The 19,345-nt window shown below is 38.1% G+C and overlaps 1 protein-coding gene across 4 annotated transcripts in view; it reads right to left on the bottom strand.

Annotated features, from left to right (window-relative positions):
- The window catches only part of LOC5565883 (CUGBP Elav-like family member 2), a 1,005,294-nt gene that overhangs the window by 840,672 nt on the left and 145,277 nt on the right, over positions 1-19,345 (bottom strand). For 2 of the 4 annotated variants that reach the window (XR_002501013.1, XM_021848115.1), the window contains exons 1-2: positions 13,648-13,877; positions 5,797-6,625 (exon numbers count right to left, since the gene is read on the bottom strand). Coding sequence is in view for 3 of the 4 variants with exons in the window: in XM_021848115.1 (XP_021703807.1) it covers positions 5,797-6,212 (416 nt within the window). In the remaining variant the exon portion in view is untranslated. Of the gene's footprint in view, positions 1-5,796; positions 6,626-13,647; positions 13,878-19,345 lie in introns of those variants that run through there. The other 2 variants (XM_021848116.1, XM_021848117.1) reach the window with 1 other exon arrangement.

The raw sequence follows: 19,345 nt of genomic DNA, 5'->3' as shown, positions 1-19,345 counted from the left end.
GTATTCTCATTAGCGTACCGCTAGTTGCTAGCTAAAGGTTGACTGTTGAGTTTTCCTGATTGCAGGGAAAATTGAATTCTGACGTTTGTAAATAAATCACGACTGAGGTATTCTTTATTGTTCGACGCTGCTGGTGGATTTCTGCTTGTCTACAATTTAGAGTTTATTGATTAAAGGGTTTTTATACCACTGAACGTCAATGGATGTGGTAAGGAAAATACCTTGGCCGTACCGAAATCGAACCTGTCATCTGCGGATTGATTGACTCATGTTTTATACATACTTGGAGATGTAGTGAGTTATAACCACTGATGAATGGCAACATTTTTCGTAGTCGGAATTCCCCAGGCAGAATCTCTAACGATTTTACAGTTTTTAACATACATATACGACCATTCCATGAAAAACCTATCTAGTGGGTCCCTGAATTCCGTGAAGATTTGCTATTTTGTTCCTTATCCAAAATAAGGACACACGTGTTTTTGGATTTTTTTGATTAGGGTGACCATTTCCGAAATAGAGTGACAAATTTGCAATTTTTTTTGGGCGCGACTTTGAAATTTTTTTTATTTAAAAAATATCATAACTTTTGAACCGCTTGACCGACTTTTAATTTTCTTGGACGAAATAAAAGCTAATGATTTAAATAAATTTTACAAAAATTGTATTTTTACATGAAAAAATAAAAAAAAAAACTCCGTTTTTTCGTGTTTTGAAGGCCTCGGGACAAAAGGGGGCATTTGCTTGTCTTATTTTTTCTTGAAAGTTCAGTAAATTTTACGCTTACTGTCAAATTTTCAGCGATGAATGTATTTTAGTTTTTGATATATTTTTTTTGAAAATAAAACATCAGTCATTTTTTATCGGCACACACTGTAAGTCTCAGCGCATTAGATTTTTTTATTAAAAAAAAAAATAACTTTTGAACAGCTCAACCGATTCCAGCTAAAATTTTGATAATATTTGCTCCCTCGAAATGTCAAATTCGGCACGAAAGTTTCGAAGGTGGGGACAAAAATCAACGACAAATTTGTATCGGCCTATCTGGGAAATCTTCTAAAACTTCCTCAAGAGTCCAGTAATTATTTAATTCTCCCAAATCCTGAGAAGGATACTCTAACTATCCTGAGCAAGATTCTCCCAGAATCCTGAGCAGGATTCTACCAGAATCCTGAGCAAGATTTTCTAGAATCACGAGAAAAATTCTACCAGAATCCTGAGCAGGCTTCTCCCAGAATGCTGAGCATGATTCTCCCAGAATCCTGAACAGGATTCTCCCAGAACCCTGGACAGGATTCTCCCAGAATCCTGAGCAGGATTCTCTCAGAATCCTGAGCAGGATTCTCTCAGAATCCTGAGCAGGATTCTCTCAGAATCCTGAGCAGGATTCTCTCAGAATCCTGAGCAGGATTCTCTCAGAATCCTGAGCAGGATTCTCTCAGAATCCTGAGTAAGGTTCTCTCAGAATCATGAGCAAGATTCTCCCAGAATCCTGAGCAGGATTCTCCCAGAATCCTGAGCAGGATTCTCCCAGAATCCTGAGCAGGATTCTCCTAGAATCCTGAGCAGGGTTCTCCCAGAATCCTGAGGAGCATTCTCTCAGAATCCTGAGGAGCATTCTCTCAGAACCCTGAGCAGGATTCTCTCAGAATCCTGAGCAGGATTCTCCCAGAATCTTGAGCAGGATTCTCTCAGAATCCTGAGCAGGATTCTCTCAGAATCCTGAGCAGGATTCTCTCAGAATCCTGAGCAGGATTCTCTCAGAACTCTGGGCAGGATTCTCTCTGAACCCTGGGCAGGATTCTCTCAGAATCCTGAGCAGGATTCTCTCAGAGATTCTCTCAGAATCCTGAGCAGAATTCTCCCAGAATTCTGAGCAGGATTCTCCCAGAATCCTGAGCAGGTTTCTCCCAGAATTCTGAGTAGGATTCTCCCAGAATCATGAGCAGGATTCTCCCAGAATCCTGAACAGGATTCTCCCAGAATCCTGAGCAGGATTCTCCCAGAATCCTGAGCAGGGTTCTCCCAGAATCCTGAGGAGCATTCTCTCAGAATCCTGAGCAGGATTCTCTCAGAATCCTGAGCAGGATTCTCTCAGAATCCTGAGCAGGATTCTCTCAGAATCCTGAGCAGTATTCTCTCAGAATCCTGAGCAGGATTCTCTCAGAATCCTGAGCAGGATTCTCTCAGAATCCTGAGCAGGATTCTCTCAGAATCCTGAGCAGGATTCTCTCAGAACTCTGGGCAGGATTCTCTCTGAACCCTGGGCAGGATTCTCTCAGAATCCTGAGCAGGATTCTCTCAGAATCCTGAGCAGGATTCTCTCAGAGATTCTCTCAGAATCCTGAGCAGAATTCTCCCAGAATTCTGAGCAGGATTCTCCCAGAATCCTAAGCAGGTTTCTCCCAGAATTCTGAGTAGGATTCTCCCAGAATCATGAGCAGGATTCTCCCAGAATCCTGAGCAGGGTTCTCTCAGAATCCTGAGCAGGATTCTCTCAAAATCCTGAGCAGCATTCTCTTAGAATCCTGAGCAGGATTCTCTCAGAATCCTGAGCAGGATTCTCTCAGAATCCTGAGCAGGATTCTCTCAGAATCCTGAGCAGGGTTCTCTCAGAATCCTGAGCAGGGTTCTCTCAGAATCCTGAGCAGGTTTCTCAGAATCCTGAGCATGATTATCCCAAAAATCTTATGTTGAAACATTAAAAATCTCTTATTATCACGATAAGTACTTCGAAAATGTATAAAAAATTAATCCTTGCCATTGAATCGTCTTGGTAGAAATCAGAAATACATACATACTTCCCATACTGTCTACTCACTGCCCTAAGCTCGAAGACATATATTAACTACTAAGTTAACTGACTTGCGAGCGGAAACTTTCCTCACACTAGTCTTCCCCAAGAAAAATTCACTATTTCCCCCTTGAAGAAGTCCAACCTCGTTATTCACTAGAAGCGCGCCGTGGTTTCCGTGACCGGTACCTATACTTCTGGCATGGCAATCCGTCACTCGTTAGCTGTGCACAGTGCTCGAAGAAAAACGGGAAAAGGAATTAACTCCCGCTCTATTCGCTCTGAATTCACTTTGGAGCGCACGACCACCCAGAATCCTAACCCTTCGGCAAACACACGGGCAGTAAGGTGGCCCATCTTGATATGAGTAGAATCAAATCGTAGAAATTATAAGTTACACCCTCCTAATTTATTAATTTGGATTTCTAGAAGCCACGATGAAAATTTGAGGGGAATTCGTCAACTTTAAAGGGGGGCTAAACAAGTTTGAAGTTTGTTTAGAGAAAATCGAACGAATATACACACTTAAATTATTCCACCGACCTCAGTAAAACTTTTCGCCGAGAACCCAAAAGCTGAGAATTCGGTAATTTTCAACGCCGAATCTCGGTACTTATTTCACCGAGATTTCGGCAATCCGAATTTTTTGCCGAGATCTCGGCGCACGTTACCGAGATTCGGTAAACGTTTACCGAGATCTCGGTAATTTTTTTACCGAGAATCGTCAAATTATCAGCTGTTGGGTTCTCGGCGAAACCGTTTAAGTGTGTATGGGAAAAACGATTTCCCAAGAATTTTAGTTTTCCTATGTATATTTTTTTGTTGCAAAACGGAAAGACTTCCGGTTTCTTGCAACTTCTTCTATATTGATTGGAGCATCTTCAAATCAATAATGAAAGAAATTCGTCAACTACAGTACCATCTACGATCGAAAAAACAGTTTTCCCATATATTTGGTTGATTTTCTCTATACAACTTCAAGCTCAATCAGCGTTGCGGGATTCTGCTTAAATTTCTCCGTAATTTCTGGAACAAATTTTTGGGTATTCTACAAGATTTTTGTTCTCTGCTTATTATGGGCCGCCCTAATGCCCCGCCACGAGGAAAGCCCGATAAATTTTAAGGCAATTTTCATTCATCGCAACTGCCTTCGGTTAGGTATCACACGCGCTCCCGGAAAGAAGGAAATCCATCTCAAGCATCAGCGGCTGAAACAGCGTAGTAGAAAAAAAGGGCAAGGTAAAAGCCCAATTTCCTGTACTCCGGTAGTGGCGGAGATGGTTAGACATGAATTGGTTGCAGAGATAAAAAAAATATTGCCCAGCAATCAACCAAAACGACGACTAAGAGGACGACGACGACGGACGAGAGCATGTAATTGGTTGGGTTAATTTACGTAGGTTTGGCACGCAATCCGATACTTGCCGGCTGTGGTCACCGTTTCGCCGAAGTCCGAGTTCTGGTGCTTATTAAGATTGATAGTGCGGGGGAGGAATAAAGGTAACTAATTTTTGTTTGCTTTTTTATGTTTACCCTTTCGTCTGAGACACTGATTTTGTTCGTTACAAAAAATATGGCACGTTTTAGCACGCATGGTAATAAACTATTTGGGTGCATCCGCATTGACTTGTAGGTTACCGGTCGAATTGGCTGAAGATTTTCAATAATAAGTAAGCAAGTAAGTGGAATGGAATATCGACTGGTGAGCTCGTTTCATGCTTTAGTTTCTAATGAGTCAAAAATGATGACATTATCATTAGGAGTGCAAGTTTCAAGTTTCAAGTTCCAAGTTCCAAGTTCCAAGTTCCAAGTTCCAAGTTCCAAGTTCCAAGTTCCATGTTCCAAGTTTCATTCAAGTTTCAAGTTCAAGTTTCAAGTTTCAAGTCAAGTTTCAAGTTTCAAGTTTCAAGTTTCAAGTTTCAAGTTTCAAGTTTCAAGTTTCAAGTTTCAAGTTTCAAGTTTCAAGTTTCAAGTTTCAAGTTTCAAGTTTCAAGTTTCAAGTTTCAAGTTTCAAGTTTCAAGTTTCAAGTTTCAAGTTTCAAGTTTCAAGTTTCAAGTTTCAAGTTTCAAGTTTCAAGTTTCAAGTTTCAAGTTTCAAGTTTCAAGTTTCAAGTTTCAAGTTTCAAGTTTCAAGTTTCAAGTTTCAAGTTTCAAGTTTCAAGTTTCAAGTTTCAAGTTTCAAGTTTCAAGTTTCAAGTTTCAAGTTTCAAGTTTCAAGTTTCAAGTTTCAAGTTTCAAGTTTCAAGTTTCAAGTTTCAAGTTTCAAGTTTCAAGTTTCAAGTTTCAAGTTTCAAGTTTCAAGTTTCAAGTTTCAAAATTTTGTGAAAGAATTTCGTATGAATAAATTGGGATTTTTATAACAAAATTATTGAAGGAATCCCTGTAAACATAGCTGGAAGAATGGGGACTTCCTTTGCCGAGTGGTTAGAGTCAGTGGCTACAAAGCAAAGCCAAGCTGAATGTGTCTATGTTCGATTCTCGGTCGGTCCAGGATTTTCTCGTAATGGAAATTTCATTGACTTCCCTGGGGATAGAGTATCATCGTATCGGTCACACGATATACGAATGCGAAAATGGAAAATTTGCCAAAAAAAAAGGCTCTCAGTTAATAACTGTGGAAGTGCTCATAAGAACGCTAAGCTGAGAAGCTGGCTCTGTCCCAGTGAGGACGTAAAGCCAAGACGAAGAACTACTTGGGCACTTCCGCTTTGACTTGCGAGGTTTCTCAATCGAAATGTCTGAAGCTTTGCTATACAGTGTGCTTGGTAAAGTCCAAGTAAGTGGGAATGGAATATCAACTGGTGAGCTCGTTTCATGATTCTGTTTCTAATTAGTTTGGTAATTGAGGTTCCAGTGTATGTATTGTTTACTGCATCGTTATATCTGAATCCCAGATAAAATGGTCTAGTTCTTACTGGATTCATTTTACGTCTTTTATAGCGTCAACTAAAACACACATGAACTGATAAGATATAAAAACAAGTCGTCATAGCGGTACTCACTTTTCTTTGGCGCTCATCTCGATCTGCATGGTCGCCACCTCGGCAGCCACATCCGGCAGTCCCCGGTGGGCGGCCGCCGTCTGGTGATGCAGCAGGTGCAGATCGCCTCCCGGGCCGGTGCCATTGCTGCTTCCGATGCTGGCTGCGATCACCTGGGGCGTGGCCACCACCGAAGCAGCCAACGCTCCGCCCCCATTGATCAGAGCGGCATTGTTCACCACGTTGCTGTTGTTGTTGTTGTTACTCAGCCCGGGCTTCTGGTAGGGATGCTTGGCCGCACTCAGCAGATGATGGTGATGATGGCCATATCCACCGAGCAGCACCTTGTTGCCGTTGCTATCGATCCCGGACGAGGGAGAACTCTTGCCGGAACCAGGCGAAATCTTGCCGGCCAACGCTTCCAACGAATTAAGCATTGTTGATGGGTGATTATTGAAAGGAACACTTCTTTTTTTTTATAAAATATGAATTTTCTTGTCGCGGACGAAGGGTTGGACACTCACACAGATATACGATATGACACGAGAACAGGAGGAAAAGAAAAGACTTTGGACACGCACTTAGACACGCAAAAGAAAAACGCACTGATTGATTGCACGGAAAACGGAAACGGAAAAAATACGGAACACCACCTCTTCTTTCACCTCTTGATTCGCTTTCTCCCCCTTTTTTTCTCTCTCTCTCTCTTTGCGGTAGCTTCTTACTATCAGACTTTTAGGGATTATACCCTTTTTCTTCGATTGACTTCCACTTTTCACTTTTTTTTCAACCGAGAAGGAAATCTTCTTCAACTAACAACACTTGTTGCTGGGAACGGAGAGACTTTTTTCTGAAATGGGGAAAGAAAAAAAAGAACAGAATCTTATCTTAGATAAACTTCGTATGTGCTTCGGATTCTTCTTGTTCACTATCGATAAGAAACGGGCGCTTCACACTCGGTCACTCTCTTATCGCCACTGTTCTTTTCGCTCTGCTCGCTAGTGGTTAGGGTGTCCAAAATTGCGCTCTGTCAAAACTCTTGACCTCAATCTGCAAATAGTAGCTAACGGTGTTACAAACGAACTGCGGAGGTTTTTAAAACTACCTAAAGCAATAAAAATGTACTTCTCAAAGCTACAAAAGTGAGGGATTCTCTCAGAATCCTGAGCAGCATTCTCCAAGAATCCTGATTCTTCCGGTAAGCACAACAGGATTCTCCCAGAAATCTGATCAGGATTCTTCTAGAATCCTGAGCAGGAACCTCTTGGAATCCTGAGCAGGATTCTCCCAAAATTCTATGAAGAATGCTGGTCGAATTCGGGGCAGGATTCTCCCAAAGTTTTGAGCAAAATTCACCCAGAATCCTGAGTAGCAATAGAAGAAGCACAATTGTTATGACGACAAAACTGAACTTTTGTTCAAATTCGTCTTGAAAGATCTATCAAATGAACAAGCCACCTGAAGAGATCAAAAATGGAATAAATGATTTACTTGAATTTTCCCCAGTCCAAGTAATCATTATGAAAAAGAGAACCCAATCTGGCATTGTTCGGAAAGGGCTTTCTCACGATTATTATTTAGTTCACTTTAACAAAAAAAAAAATAAATAATATTAAAGCTTTAGAAAAAGCAAAACATATGTTCGATGTCCGTGTGACGTGGGAACATTTCCAGAAACCTGGAGGAAATTACCAGAACCCCACTCAGTGCCGTCGGTGCCAAAAGTGGGGTCATGGTACAAAAAATTGCCACATGGATGCTAAATGCATGATTTGCGGAGGTTCTTCTCACGCTAAGGTCGTCTGCCCTGTGAAGGAAGATACCGATAAGTTCATATGCCCAAATTGCGGGGGCAATCATAAGTCAATTTTTTGGGCTTGTCCTTCGCGTAGGCGAGTCGTCGAGGCTCGTGCCATGCAGATGAACAGTAATAATCGTTACGATAACGGACGTTTCCGGAATTTTTGCTGGTAGAGTATCGAACAATGCCCATTTTTCAGTTAACGATCGCTTGATTAGGAATCATACCCATCATTCACAAACTTATTTTAATCCGTCGGGTAGTCGTTCGTATCTACCCACGGAAAATCCTTTGCCGATATCGTAGCAGGTAATTTGAACTTTGAAAAATTCTAACGGAAAATCATCAGATAATGTACCCACTTCAAGTGATATGTCTGCCTCTGATTTTAATTTTCTAACTGAACAATTGAATCTAATGATTGATGCAATGTTCAAAGCCACCACTATGACTGAAGCAGTCCAAGTAGGTGTAAAATTTACAAATCAAATTGTTATTGGATTACGTTTTTCTAATTGATCCAATAAATAATAATTTAAATATTTTAAATTGGAATGCTCGTTCCATGCATGGTAAAGAGGATGAGCAGTTTAATTTTCTTACAGTCAATAACGTGCATATAGCAGTTAATACTGAAACATATTTAAAACCTGGATGCAAATTTAAAAAAAGTTCCTAAATTTTTCGTTTATCGTAATGATCAACTTGATGGGGCATGTGGGGGAGTTTCAATCATCATTCATAGGCGTATAAAACATCAACTGTTTTCGTCATTTGAAACTAAAGTTTTTGAAATTTTAGGTGTTTCAGTTGAAACACAGCTTGGTAAATATACTTTCATAGCTGCCTATTCGCCTTTTCAATGCTCTGGACAGCAAGTTAATTTGCTCCAAACTGACTTGCAAAAATTGACTCGCAATAAGTCAAATTTTTTTGTCATTGGTGACTTTAATGCCAAACATCGATCAAGAAATAATTCTCAAAATAATTCCAACAGCAGAATTACTAGGAATTACTCTTCAGGATATTTCTCAATTCAATACCCTGATAGCCTTACATGTGTTTCCTCTTCTAGAAATTCATCTACGATTGATTTGGTCTTAACTGACTCTAGTCATCTTTGTAGCCAACTGATTACTCATGCTGATTTTAATTCTGATCATGTCCCTGTTACATTTCAAATATCCCAAGAAGCGATTCTCAATCCTATCAGCTCCACTTTCAATTATTTTCGAGCCGACTTGAATACATATAAAACTTATATCGATAGCAATCTTGATATTAACATTTCTATGCAAACAAAACTTGCACTGAAAAAATTCTACAAGCTCGATCAATGTGTTTCAAACGTGAATTTTCACTAATTGTAGAACACATCAATCGATGGTGTAAAACCAGTCAACACGTTAATATACAAATTTTCGAAAAGTTTTCTGTAGGATTTATCAGCGATTTTTTAATTTTCTAATACCAGGCACCCATTACGGGTACACGGTTTCCCAAAAATTAACATGTTAATATGCAAATGTAAGTCCTTGTCATGTTAGGCAAACTAGTTCTACTAGTGATTGATATCGTCATTGTAAAACACGTTGAAATTGAATGTAAAATCCTTTGTTATCGAACCAAAGTCAAACCTTAAAAGAAGTACAAGTTTTACACGTTATTTCACCTTGCCATTTGACACGACAGATCCACGTTGAAAATAATATGGATCGAACGTGTGGATTATTTTCAGTGTGATATTGACAATGCTCTTGAAACTTTAACAAATTCTTTTTAAGCATTGCAATTCCAAAATGTGAAGTAAAATTCGAATCCATGATTATGGACGATGATCTTAACCTCTTGATCTGTCTTAAAAATGTAAGGAGAAGGCAATTTCAACGCACTCGCGATCCTGCTACAGGAAGAAATTAAAAAACGATTTTCTCAATTAGGAAACAAAAAAAATTGTAAATGAGATTTCTCATTTTCTAGCTCTAAGCCTTTTAGATAATTTTCTAAAATTAATGAAAATCCTGGAAGCCAATTCCGACATTAAAAGAAGAAAACAAATTATTACTAACTAATTGCGTAAGAGCTCAAAAACTTGCTGTGCAGTGTGAAACGCACACAATTTTAATTTAGGACTATATAGCATGATTGAAAATAGTACGATTGAATTGAGATGGGCAAAACGGCTCATTTTAATGAGGGGATCGGATCTAAATCACTCCTTTTGTGAACCGGATCTTTTGAACGGTTCAGTGACTCAGCGGCTCGCAAAGAAAGAGCAAACTGAACAGAGCGAACAGAAAAAAAAGCGGATCACTCCCTGTTGCGCGACATTCGTCGTATCTTTCGTACTCTCTTTCTTCCCCAGAAACTCTCGGCCTATTTCTCCTACCCGACCCAAAAAGAAGAAGCAAAACGTGCTCTGCCATTCAGGACCTGAAGCACTTTTTCTTTATCTTTCATCTGCCCGTATGCAAGTGGGCGGGGAAAATTTGTATGTCTTTGCTGAAAGCGCTCACGGAGCAGCATAAAAATGTGCTTGCATGTGTGGCGTGGCGCGCAAAGCAAAACACGTGACAAACGTTATAATAAAGCCGAGAAACGAACGAAGGAGGTTCATTCTTCCTTCGGATCACTTTTTTGTCTGATCCATGCTGATCAAATGAACCGACTCTCGCCAAAACAGAGCCACGGATCACCCATTCTTTTGAGTGATCCGGATCTTTTGAACGGCACCGATTTTTTCTGCCCATCTCTATTCTTAACTAAGAGAACGATTTCGAAAATTACTTAGAGACTGATTTGCACCATGTGAGAACTATTATTAAAAAAAAAGAAATCAAAAATATGAAAGCCACTTGCGATAATGAAATTTTGACATCCTCATCAAGAATTTTTTTCTTGGTTGATATATTTAACAAATGTTTTCTCCGATAAATGGAAAAATGCCAAGGCTGCACCAGTAGACCGCTACACTATGGGACAGGGACGCAATCTGGCGGGACAACATCAATAACTCGGTAACGAAGCGTTTCCGGTATTTGATGTCTTCGGCAAAGTTTTTTGTAACAACGAGGACCATCTACTGACATAAACGGATAGTTTGAAAATCGTCCACATAGGTGGCGCCACAATCTAACTTTTTACTGTGACGTTCTAGATACTTGGCATGTTCTGCAAAGTTGTTCATTTTGATAAAATAAACAACTCTCTGGAAGACGTCAAAATTCCACAGCCTACTGTTTTCGAGTTATTGGCAAAATTAGAGGCAATTAGTGAAAAAACGATTTTTTCACCGAATTTGACATTTTTCCTAAGAACCATGTCATATAATATATTTTGCTTATTAATATACAACGAACGCAAGCTCTGGTGGAAAAAAAAAATAATAATACGACGCATAAAACCTTAGAAATTATGAAAAAACTTGAAAAATAGAGCAATTTTTAAACCTTAATATCTCCATAAGCGCAAAAAATTGCAAGCTCAAATTTTTAGGCAACATAGAGCAATACTTGATGAAACGGATGTCAAAATTCCAGAGAGGTATATTTTGGTGTTTTTGAGATCTATCATTTTTTTACAATGATTATATTTCTCCAATACTATTAATTTCCATGAGGAATCTGAAGAAACGATCGACTTCAAGATATAACGAGTCGTGGAACAAAAACTTTCAGAAAACTGTTTAAAAAAGCCATCATAGTAGCCATGAAATTCAGTTTAAGAGCAGTTCCTTGAGTTGATATCGAGTAATGTAGATGAAAGTTTAGATTAAAACTGGGTACATAATTGTTTTTCTTCAATAATTTAAATGATATAGTATGCCATGAAAGACTTGATCATGTGTCAGTTAATTGTTGAAACAGAGGATATTGATCAAAGGTATCAATTAGGAGATTCCTTCGATTTTGAGTACTGTTATGTTGTTTAATTTTAAATATGTGTTTAATCACCGGATTTGCTTAAATTTTGAGCTTCCGGAAAACTGTGACAACGACTTCAAGATGAAATCCAAAGCCAGCTTGTACTGTGAGCAGATATAATAATTTTATGAAATAATAAAATATATTTTTCCGATAATTTAAACATACACTTAAATATTTGCCATGACAATATTAATCGCGTAATGGAAAGGAAACCGTAAAAAAAAAATAAAAAATCTCAAAAACACCAAAATATACCTCTCTGGAATTTCGACATCCGTTTCATCAAGTTTTGCTCTATGTTGCCTGAAAATTTGAGCTTGCGATTTTTTGCGCTTTTGGAGATATTAAAGTTTAATAATTGCTCTATTTTTCAAGTTTTTTCATAATTTCTTAGGTTTTATGCGTCGTATTATTATTTTTTTTCCACCAGAGCTTGCGTTCGTTGTATATTTATCAGCAAAATATATTATATGACATGGTTCTTAGGAAAAATGTCAAATTCGGTGAAAAAAATCGTTTTTTCACTAATTTTCTCTAATCTCGTCAATAACTCGAAAACAGTAGGCTGTGGAATTTTGACGTCTTCGAGAGAGTTGTTTATTTTATTAAAATGAACAACTTTGCCGAACATGCCAAGTCTCTAGAACGTCAAAGTAAAAAGTTAGATTGTGGCGCCACCTATGCGGACGATTTACGAATTATCCGTTTTTGTCAGTAGATGGTCCTCGTTGTTACAAAAAACTTTCCCGAAGACACCAAATACCGGAAACGCTTCGTTACCGAGTTATTAATTTTGTCCGGCCAGATTGCGTCCCTGGCCCATAGTGCGCTATTTCCGACGGCCAAAACTTCTAGTACTCTGGATATGCATTCTACAGGTTTGCTGTCTTAGACCAAGTATTTTGGAATCATTTGCACTACATTTTGACTCCTTCGGATTTGATCTAGATAATTTTAAAGTAATCTATCATCGTTTGACAGGAGCGTCCTAGCAATTAAAGTTTCTTCTGCAAAGTAGTTCATTGAGGCATTTATGACATGGGCTGAAAAACAGCCAAAAAAACGATTTTGACCATTTTTAGTACAAAAAAAGCAACAAATCAGAACGCTATTTTACTGATATTGCTCTTCTAGACATAGAAAAAGCATTCGACAGTGTTGGGAATGAAGGCTTGATTGTAAAAAAACTTTAATATTCCAAAATACATTGTTAGACTAATCCAAAGTTAACTTTCCAATTGTACACTTCAGGTTAATTATCAGAACTCGAAGTCTGAAAGAGTTCCTTTAAGAGCTGGTATTCCTTAAGGCAGCATTTTGGGATCAATATTATACAATACGGTCACATCTGAATTGCTTCAGGGATGTCAAAAATCTTTGTTTGCGAATGACACAGGCCTCTCCGCTAAAGGACGAAGCCTGTATGTCATCTGTAGTAGATTTCAAAAAAGTTTGGATATGTAAAATGGAAGATTTCTCTTGATTCTTCCAAAATTCAACTTATAATGTTTCCACATAAACCAAAAACTTTCATGTATGTATACATGTTGTAACGAGGAAAGGGGTTCCAATAAATTGGTCAAATAAAGTTGAGTATCCAGAGAACTTATTTTTTATTGCTTGATAAAAAAATAATTTTCAAAAATCAACTGGAGGGCATTTAAACCAAAAGTAAAATATATGTAAAATTTCTTTATTCACTTATTAACAAAAATAAAAAAATTGACTAAGGAACAAGGAACAAGGAAGCTCTGCAGAGGATTCAACATAAAATTTTGAAAATGATTTTAAAGCTCCCTCCCTGGTATAATATTAATGAGTTACATACAATATCCAATGTTGAAACATTGGAATTAATGTCGAATAAAGTTGATAATAATTTTAGACAAAAATCGTTGCAATTATCTATTGCCTCGATTAATGTGTTATATAATTATATATGGTTAGTTATTTGAAAGTGTTTTTTTACTCATAGTTCCTTACAAAGAAATCTTTGTTCCTTCGTTAGCTACCCTTTTGGAACCCCATACTTTTCTAACAAAGTTATTTTAGGACACCCTAGTTACAATGCGAAATGTGGCTGTGATCTGCGATTCGGTGTAATCTTTCCGGAATTCTTCGTCAAACTCAATTCTCCATATATACCATGAATCGATTCCTTGCGGGGCGTCAAACCTGTTCGGTTTCAATTCGCACACACGGGATTGAACGCAAACGCAACGTTCGGCAGCAGATGTTGCGAAATCGAATACGACTGGAAAGTGACACACGCGAAATGGTACGACAGAACGAAACGAAAGGCGCGCGCGAAAGGCAACTCAAAGGACACTCCGGCGGTGGTTGGGTTGTTGACGACTCGGCACGGTGATTAGTACTAAGTGGTGGTACCCTCGCTGCTCTTGCCTTCTGCTGCTTGGGCAACGTTATCAGAGAATACAGAAAAAAAAACTTCCAGCGACACTATGACGGCAACGACAACGGCGAACGGGGAGGACAAACAGCGGACCAAATCGGTCTCGCGGCTCGGCTTGGCGTTATCTATATTTGCTTTTGTCGGTCTACCTACTCCACACTCCTGGGTCTAGTGCTCTGGATGGACGGTTTTATCTATTCGAACGCGGAGCACAAATGAGTTGTTTGCTGCCGGTGTGGTACATGTTCATTTACCAGAGTTAGTGGAAGGTTTAATGTTGGTCATTTTCTTTACCAAACTTAAAACAAATATAGCACGCATATGAAAAACATGATATTGTAGAAATTCGAAATAGCTTCAATGCACAAAAAAACCTGGCCTCATACGTAATTGAAAAATTGTCCTAAGATGACTAAAACATGCCCTATCAAAGCCCACCCATACGAGCAAAACGCCCCTTATTCCACTCTGACCATCTACGAATCAAAACAGACGCGCCACCGATCATGATTTCTATCGGTGCCTTTTCTCGGTTTGGTCCTTCACACATGCAGATAACGTTTTGCTTCCCATAGACATCCCGTATACTGCGCTTAGCTACTCTTCCATACAAAAGAAAAGCACATTGCCCCGGCCGAAGTAAACATGTGAAACAGGCTAGGTGACGCGCCACAGAGTCCCCGAAGTGTAAGATTTCTTCAGGTATGGGACATCTGGGAGATTTGGTCTGCGCTGTATTCTGAGCTAGACAAATAGAGATCGAGCGCAAGACTCCGCGCTTGTAATCAAACACTGATAACTGTGTGCAATAGTCACATGCTGATGATCTCTTCAGTAGTTGGGTTCATCCGAAAACCCCGGACAGATTTTTTACTATGGCAATGCTTGCGGTCGTGTGCGCTTTGTTTGAACTACAGCGGCAACGGAACACATTATATGAGAGGCAGATGGCTGTTAAGGGAAACATGTACGCCCCCTTTATACCGAGCGATATCGGTTATGGACCCGAGCAACACACATGTTATATATGTGTATTATAAACTGATATATGACTAGTTTTGGTCATATATCAGTTGATAATACACAATTATAACATGTGTGTTGCTGGGGGAGTAGTGTCAGCTGCTATTGCAGGAATAGCTCAACGACCACCAGAATCGAAGTTAAAGTTCGATATCGATTAAGTCGATTTCGGTAAACGGAAATGATTAATAACTTTTTACGTCATCAATAACCTGTTAACTTCGCTGTGACCTCTTTTTTCGAATGCGTATACGTGCTGTTTACTCGTGGTCATAAACGTGATTGCGACGCAAGAGTTTGCCCGAAGTTTAGTTGTCTGCAGTGTGCCAGGAAAAGATAACAGTTTCTCAAATACTCTGTGAGCAGTGAGCTCCACGGGTTGGCGTTTAATTTCTTAATGCTGGAGAAGGGTTATTTCTATAGTTGAATTTGGAACATCAGTTCGCATGGACATATAGAGGAAGGCGGGGAAGAGCGCCCGCCGAGGTAAGACGGACCACCTTCGGATTGGCATGAAAATGGCGGTTTTTTTTTAATTCACCAAGCACTTATCATAAACACAAGATATTTGACATTCCGAACCATTTAGGGTGATATTTACATAAAATTTTTCATGACAAACATGAAAAACAAAGTTTCTGCTCGTCAATATTGAATTTCATCTAAATTTGACAGATGCTCACATAAGGATTTCGGAAGGGATTTTGTTGTAAAAATATAACAAATTACCCGTCCATGCTTTAACAGAAGTGTGAAATATGCTTCAGTGAAGTGAAATATGAATTGTAAATATTTAGCTTTGAAATAAGGCCATAGTGTGTCTCAAGGTGATGATAAGTACATATCTAAGTTTTTCGAGTTAATTAACCCTAAGAATAGTTCAATGTCTCCGTATATCAATGTAGAATTCATAAAACATTATATTTTTTTAGAATCACAGGGAACTGATGTATCTTTTTCGCAAAATTATGGACAAAAATCGTGGTGGTCGCTTTTACCCCGTGGATGGGCTTACCCCGTCGCTAAAAATAATCGTGATCACTTTTGCAAGCATAAAAATATTGTTTTACGTAAAACAATAATTCAAGCATAAATTATTGTTTTACGAATACAACACCTGTGATATTTTTTGATCGTGCCTAAGGTTTCAAAAAACGACAAGCTGCGTCGAAAAAGGATTTATTGATTCTTGATTTTGACATATGAATTAAATTGCTTAGGCGGGTGGTCTTACCTCGCCTTCCCCTATATCTTTATTTTCCTGGAAAGGGCTAGATGGGGCTCTGTGCACATTCAGCTGTTTGTATAGTTATCAATTTTTGTTGAAATAAACTTCAACTAAGTGAGTAGAAAGTTCTTCCAAGAATACCTTCAAAAATTTCTCTAAATTTTTGCTAACGGATAACTGAGAACGATTTCATTCTAAAAAGCGTAATTGGTTTCTCTCCAAGAGATATGCTCTCTGGACTCCCTAAAAATAGGTACCAAACATGTTTCTTTTCGCTTGGATGCTGTCAGTTCAATCGAAGATGGCGTCGAAACAACAAATACTCCACGAGCGTGTTATACAGTTTTACGAAACGTCATACGTGCCGAAAGAAAGAAACCCGGCCAACTTGCCCTAGTGCTGTTCCATTTATGATTTTTTCGGCTCCATCACACAGTAGGACGAAATCAAAAAAAGTGGGACATGTGTGTTTGAGCTGAAACTATTGGCTTTAGCGTTTTGACATGTTCTACACACTTAATTCATAATGCCGAGTCTCGGCTAATTTTAACCGAGATCCGCACAGCCGAGTAGTCGGCAAATAAATTTCCTGGGATCTCAGCAAATAAAAGCCGAGTATCAGTAAATCGTGCTTCGTTGCTAAGCAACCAGAAAATTTGTTAGCTGAGTCTCGGTTAAAATCGGGAAACCGAGATTCGCACAGCCGAGCTCGTGAGAAAAATCTAAGTGTGTACAAAGTTTCATCATAAAGACACTGAAAAAAATTTCACTCAAAATGATATACACTGAGAAAAAAATAAACTTTTTTATTTATTGTCAAAATTGAAAACTGTCTAAGGAAGTATTGTAGGCGACATCATTTTATGAAAATTTGTCAAAGACGGAAAAGCTCTGCCTCTTACACCGACGAAGTTAGGGAGTAAAAATGATGGGTTCTCCCTTAAAACTCATATTTTGTCCATAACTTCTAAATTTGAATTTCTATATTTTTACAATATTTTACAATGTTTAAGGTGCTGTAAAAATACAAATTTTTGCTGAGGACACTGAAGTGCTAGCTCTTAATTTTGAAGATTTACGTACTATTTTCTGATTTTTTCACATCAAATGCACACTTCAGCATACTTGTAAAGTTGCAAGTAGTAGCAGCTTATTTTAGCATCATGAGGATCCTCAACCTATACCCTTTTAATATATACACAAATAATTGCGGGGTCTAGCGGGGCCATAGCAATTTGTTTACTTGAAAATTGCAATTCCTGCTTCAGCCAATGAAACTTTCCTTCAGGAATGTTTCTCGGCTGTGCCACTGGAGCATGCTTGTCCGTTGTCTAGTGTTAAGTTACAGTCTGTACAGCTAAATGGCTGAAAACGGTGTCCGTGTCTTTTAAGAACAAAAATATAACACAATTTGTTTTGAAGAATAAAAGAGCAAAGTTTATTTGAAGTGAACTGACACAAATTTCCCAATTGGTGGTGAACATCTCTGAAGTTATGCAAATATCGAGGATTTCAATGGTTATTTAAATGAAATTTTTAAAAGTAATTTTTTGCACACTTAAAAAATCAAAATCGTTTTAGTGAATCCATTATTTTTACAAAATATCATCATTTTTTTAATAATTGCTAATTGCTGCGATGTGGACATAATGATTTCTTGAATTTATTATTATTTATTAATCATTTTCTCAAAATATCATCGTTCTACGTAAGGAACAGCTGATATGCATCTGATGGGAGCATTCATATAGAGTGTTTGGGTCTTAAAGCTTACGGACGTGGGTACGATTTTGGAATGCGGAAATATAACTTGAAATGGCAGTTAAAATCGAGTTTGCGATGGAAGCTAACCATTCCATACTATGAAAGCACCAAGAAATAGTTTGACCTACCGGAAAGCCGGCTCCAGTGGAATGTTTCCCGCCAATCGGTATCTTTGTGCCATTGAGAAAATTGGGCTCATTCTGTATATTGAGTGAGATCACTCGAACTGACTGAGGTGACAAAATTCGACTTGTATCCGTTTAAGACCGTCTTGCCTCGCATAACAAGCTTCTAAAACCGTGTTAGTGATACAATTCTACTTTCGAAGATAATCGGGCTAAACGTTAAGTTTTGTTTTCCAACTCAATAGATTCGACCAAATGTCGGTTTCGACCAAATGTCATAAGCTTTCTGTTGCAATAAAACTCTTTCGACCAAATGTCCATAGAAGAAATATCCATTCAACCAAATGTACTTTCGACTAAACCCCATTCGACTAAATGTCATTCGACTAAATGTCATTCGACCAAATGTCATAGATTCGATAGCTTCAATGGTAGAAGCAGCGTCGTACATATCGCAGACCAGAGTTCTATTTTCGTCTTGGTCAGGTTTTTTTTAAAATAGATTTTTTTAAACTATTGTGATATTCTAAAAATAGAAAAACACTCATAAAATTAGTTTACCAAAAATGAGTTAAAGTTTTTACCCAAAGTGATATATGTAACAAAATGGGTTATAATTTTGAAATAATCGTATCAATATCTGTTATAATTTTGTTACAGCCAGAGTGTATTTTGTTATTTTAACAGCTTATTGGCTTATTCCATAACACAGTTTGTTACAAAAAAAAAATTAAATAAATAACACCTGTTGTTATAATTCCGTTTTGCTCATTCCGCCTAGGAATTGCATAAGAAATTATTCACAGACAATAGATTGTTCATCGACAAAAGAACCTGGAAATTATTGAAACAACTATCTATGAATAACTAAAAATAATTGTGTCAAATTTTTGCGACAAATTTTCCAGAAATATCTCAAGGAAGATCGCTATAAATATTTTCATTTATATTTCCATTAAGGTGTTATATAAGCAGAAATTTCATTTTCGTGGTTATTTTGCTAACTTCACTTTCATAGATTATTTTTCCATATTTATAATTAGGTAGAATCTTTCTAAGTTTTTTTTTTTTTCATTAATGTTCACCAGGGATTGCAGGAGAAGTTTGTATTCAAATATTGCTCTTATTATGATGTATCTGTTTTTATCTAAAATTTTGTACTCGATGAAATTTCACAGAGTATAACACTAGACAACGGACTGCAACGCCCAGTGGCATTGTCGAAATATGTTCCTGACGCTAAGTTTTCCTGAATCAAGCGGAAATCGAACCCACACTCTTTGGATCCAT

The sequence above is a fragment of the Aedes aegypti genome, chromosome 2 (genome assembly GCF_002204515.2).
Source record: "Aedes aegypti strain LVP_AGWG chromosome 2, AaegL5.0 Primary Assembly, whole genome shotgun sequence".
NCBI classification, from domain to species: domain Eukaryota; kingdom Metazoa; phylum Arthropoda; class Insecta; order Diptera; family Culicidae; genus Aedes; species Aedes aegypti.
The sequence above is the reverse complement of the archived record's forward strand: the minus strand, read 5'-3'. Positions and strand labels throughout refer to the sequence as shown.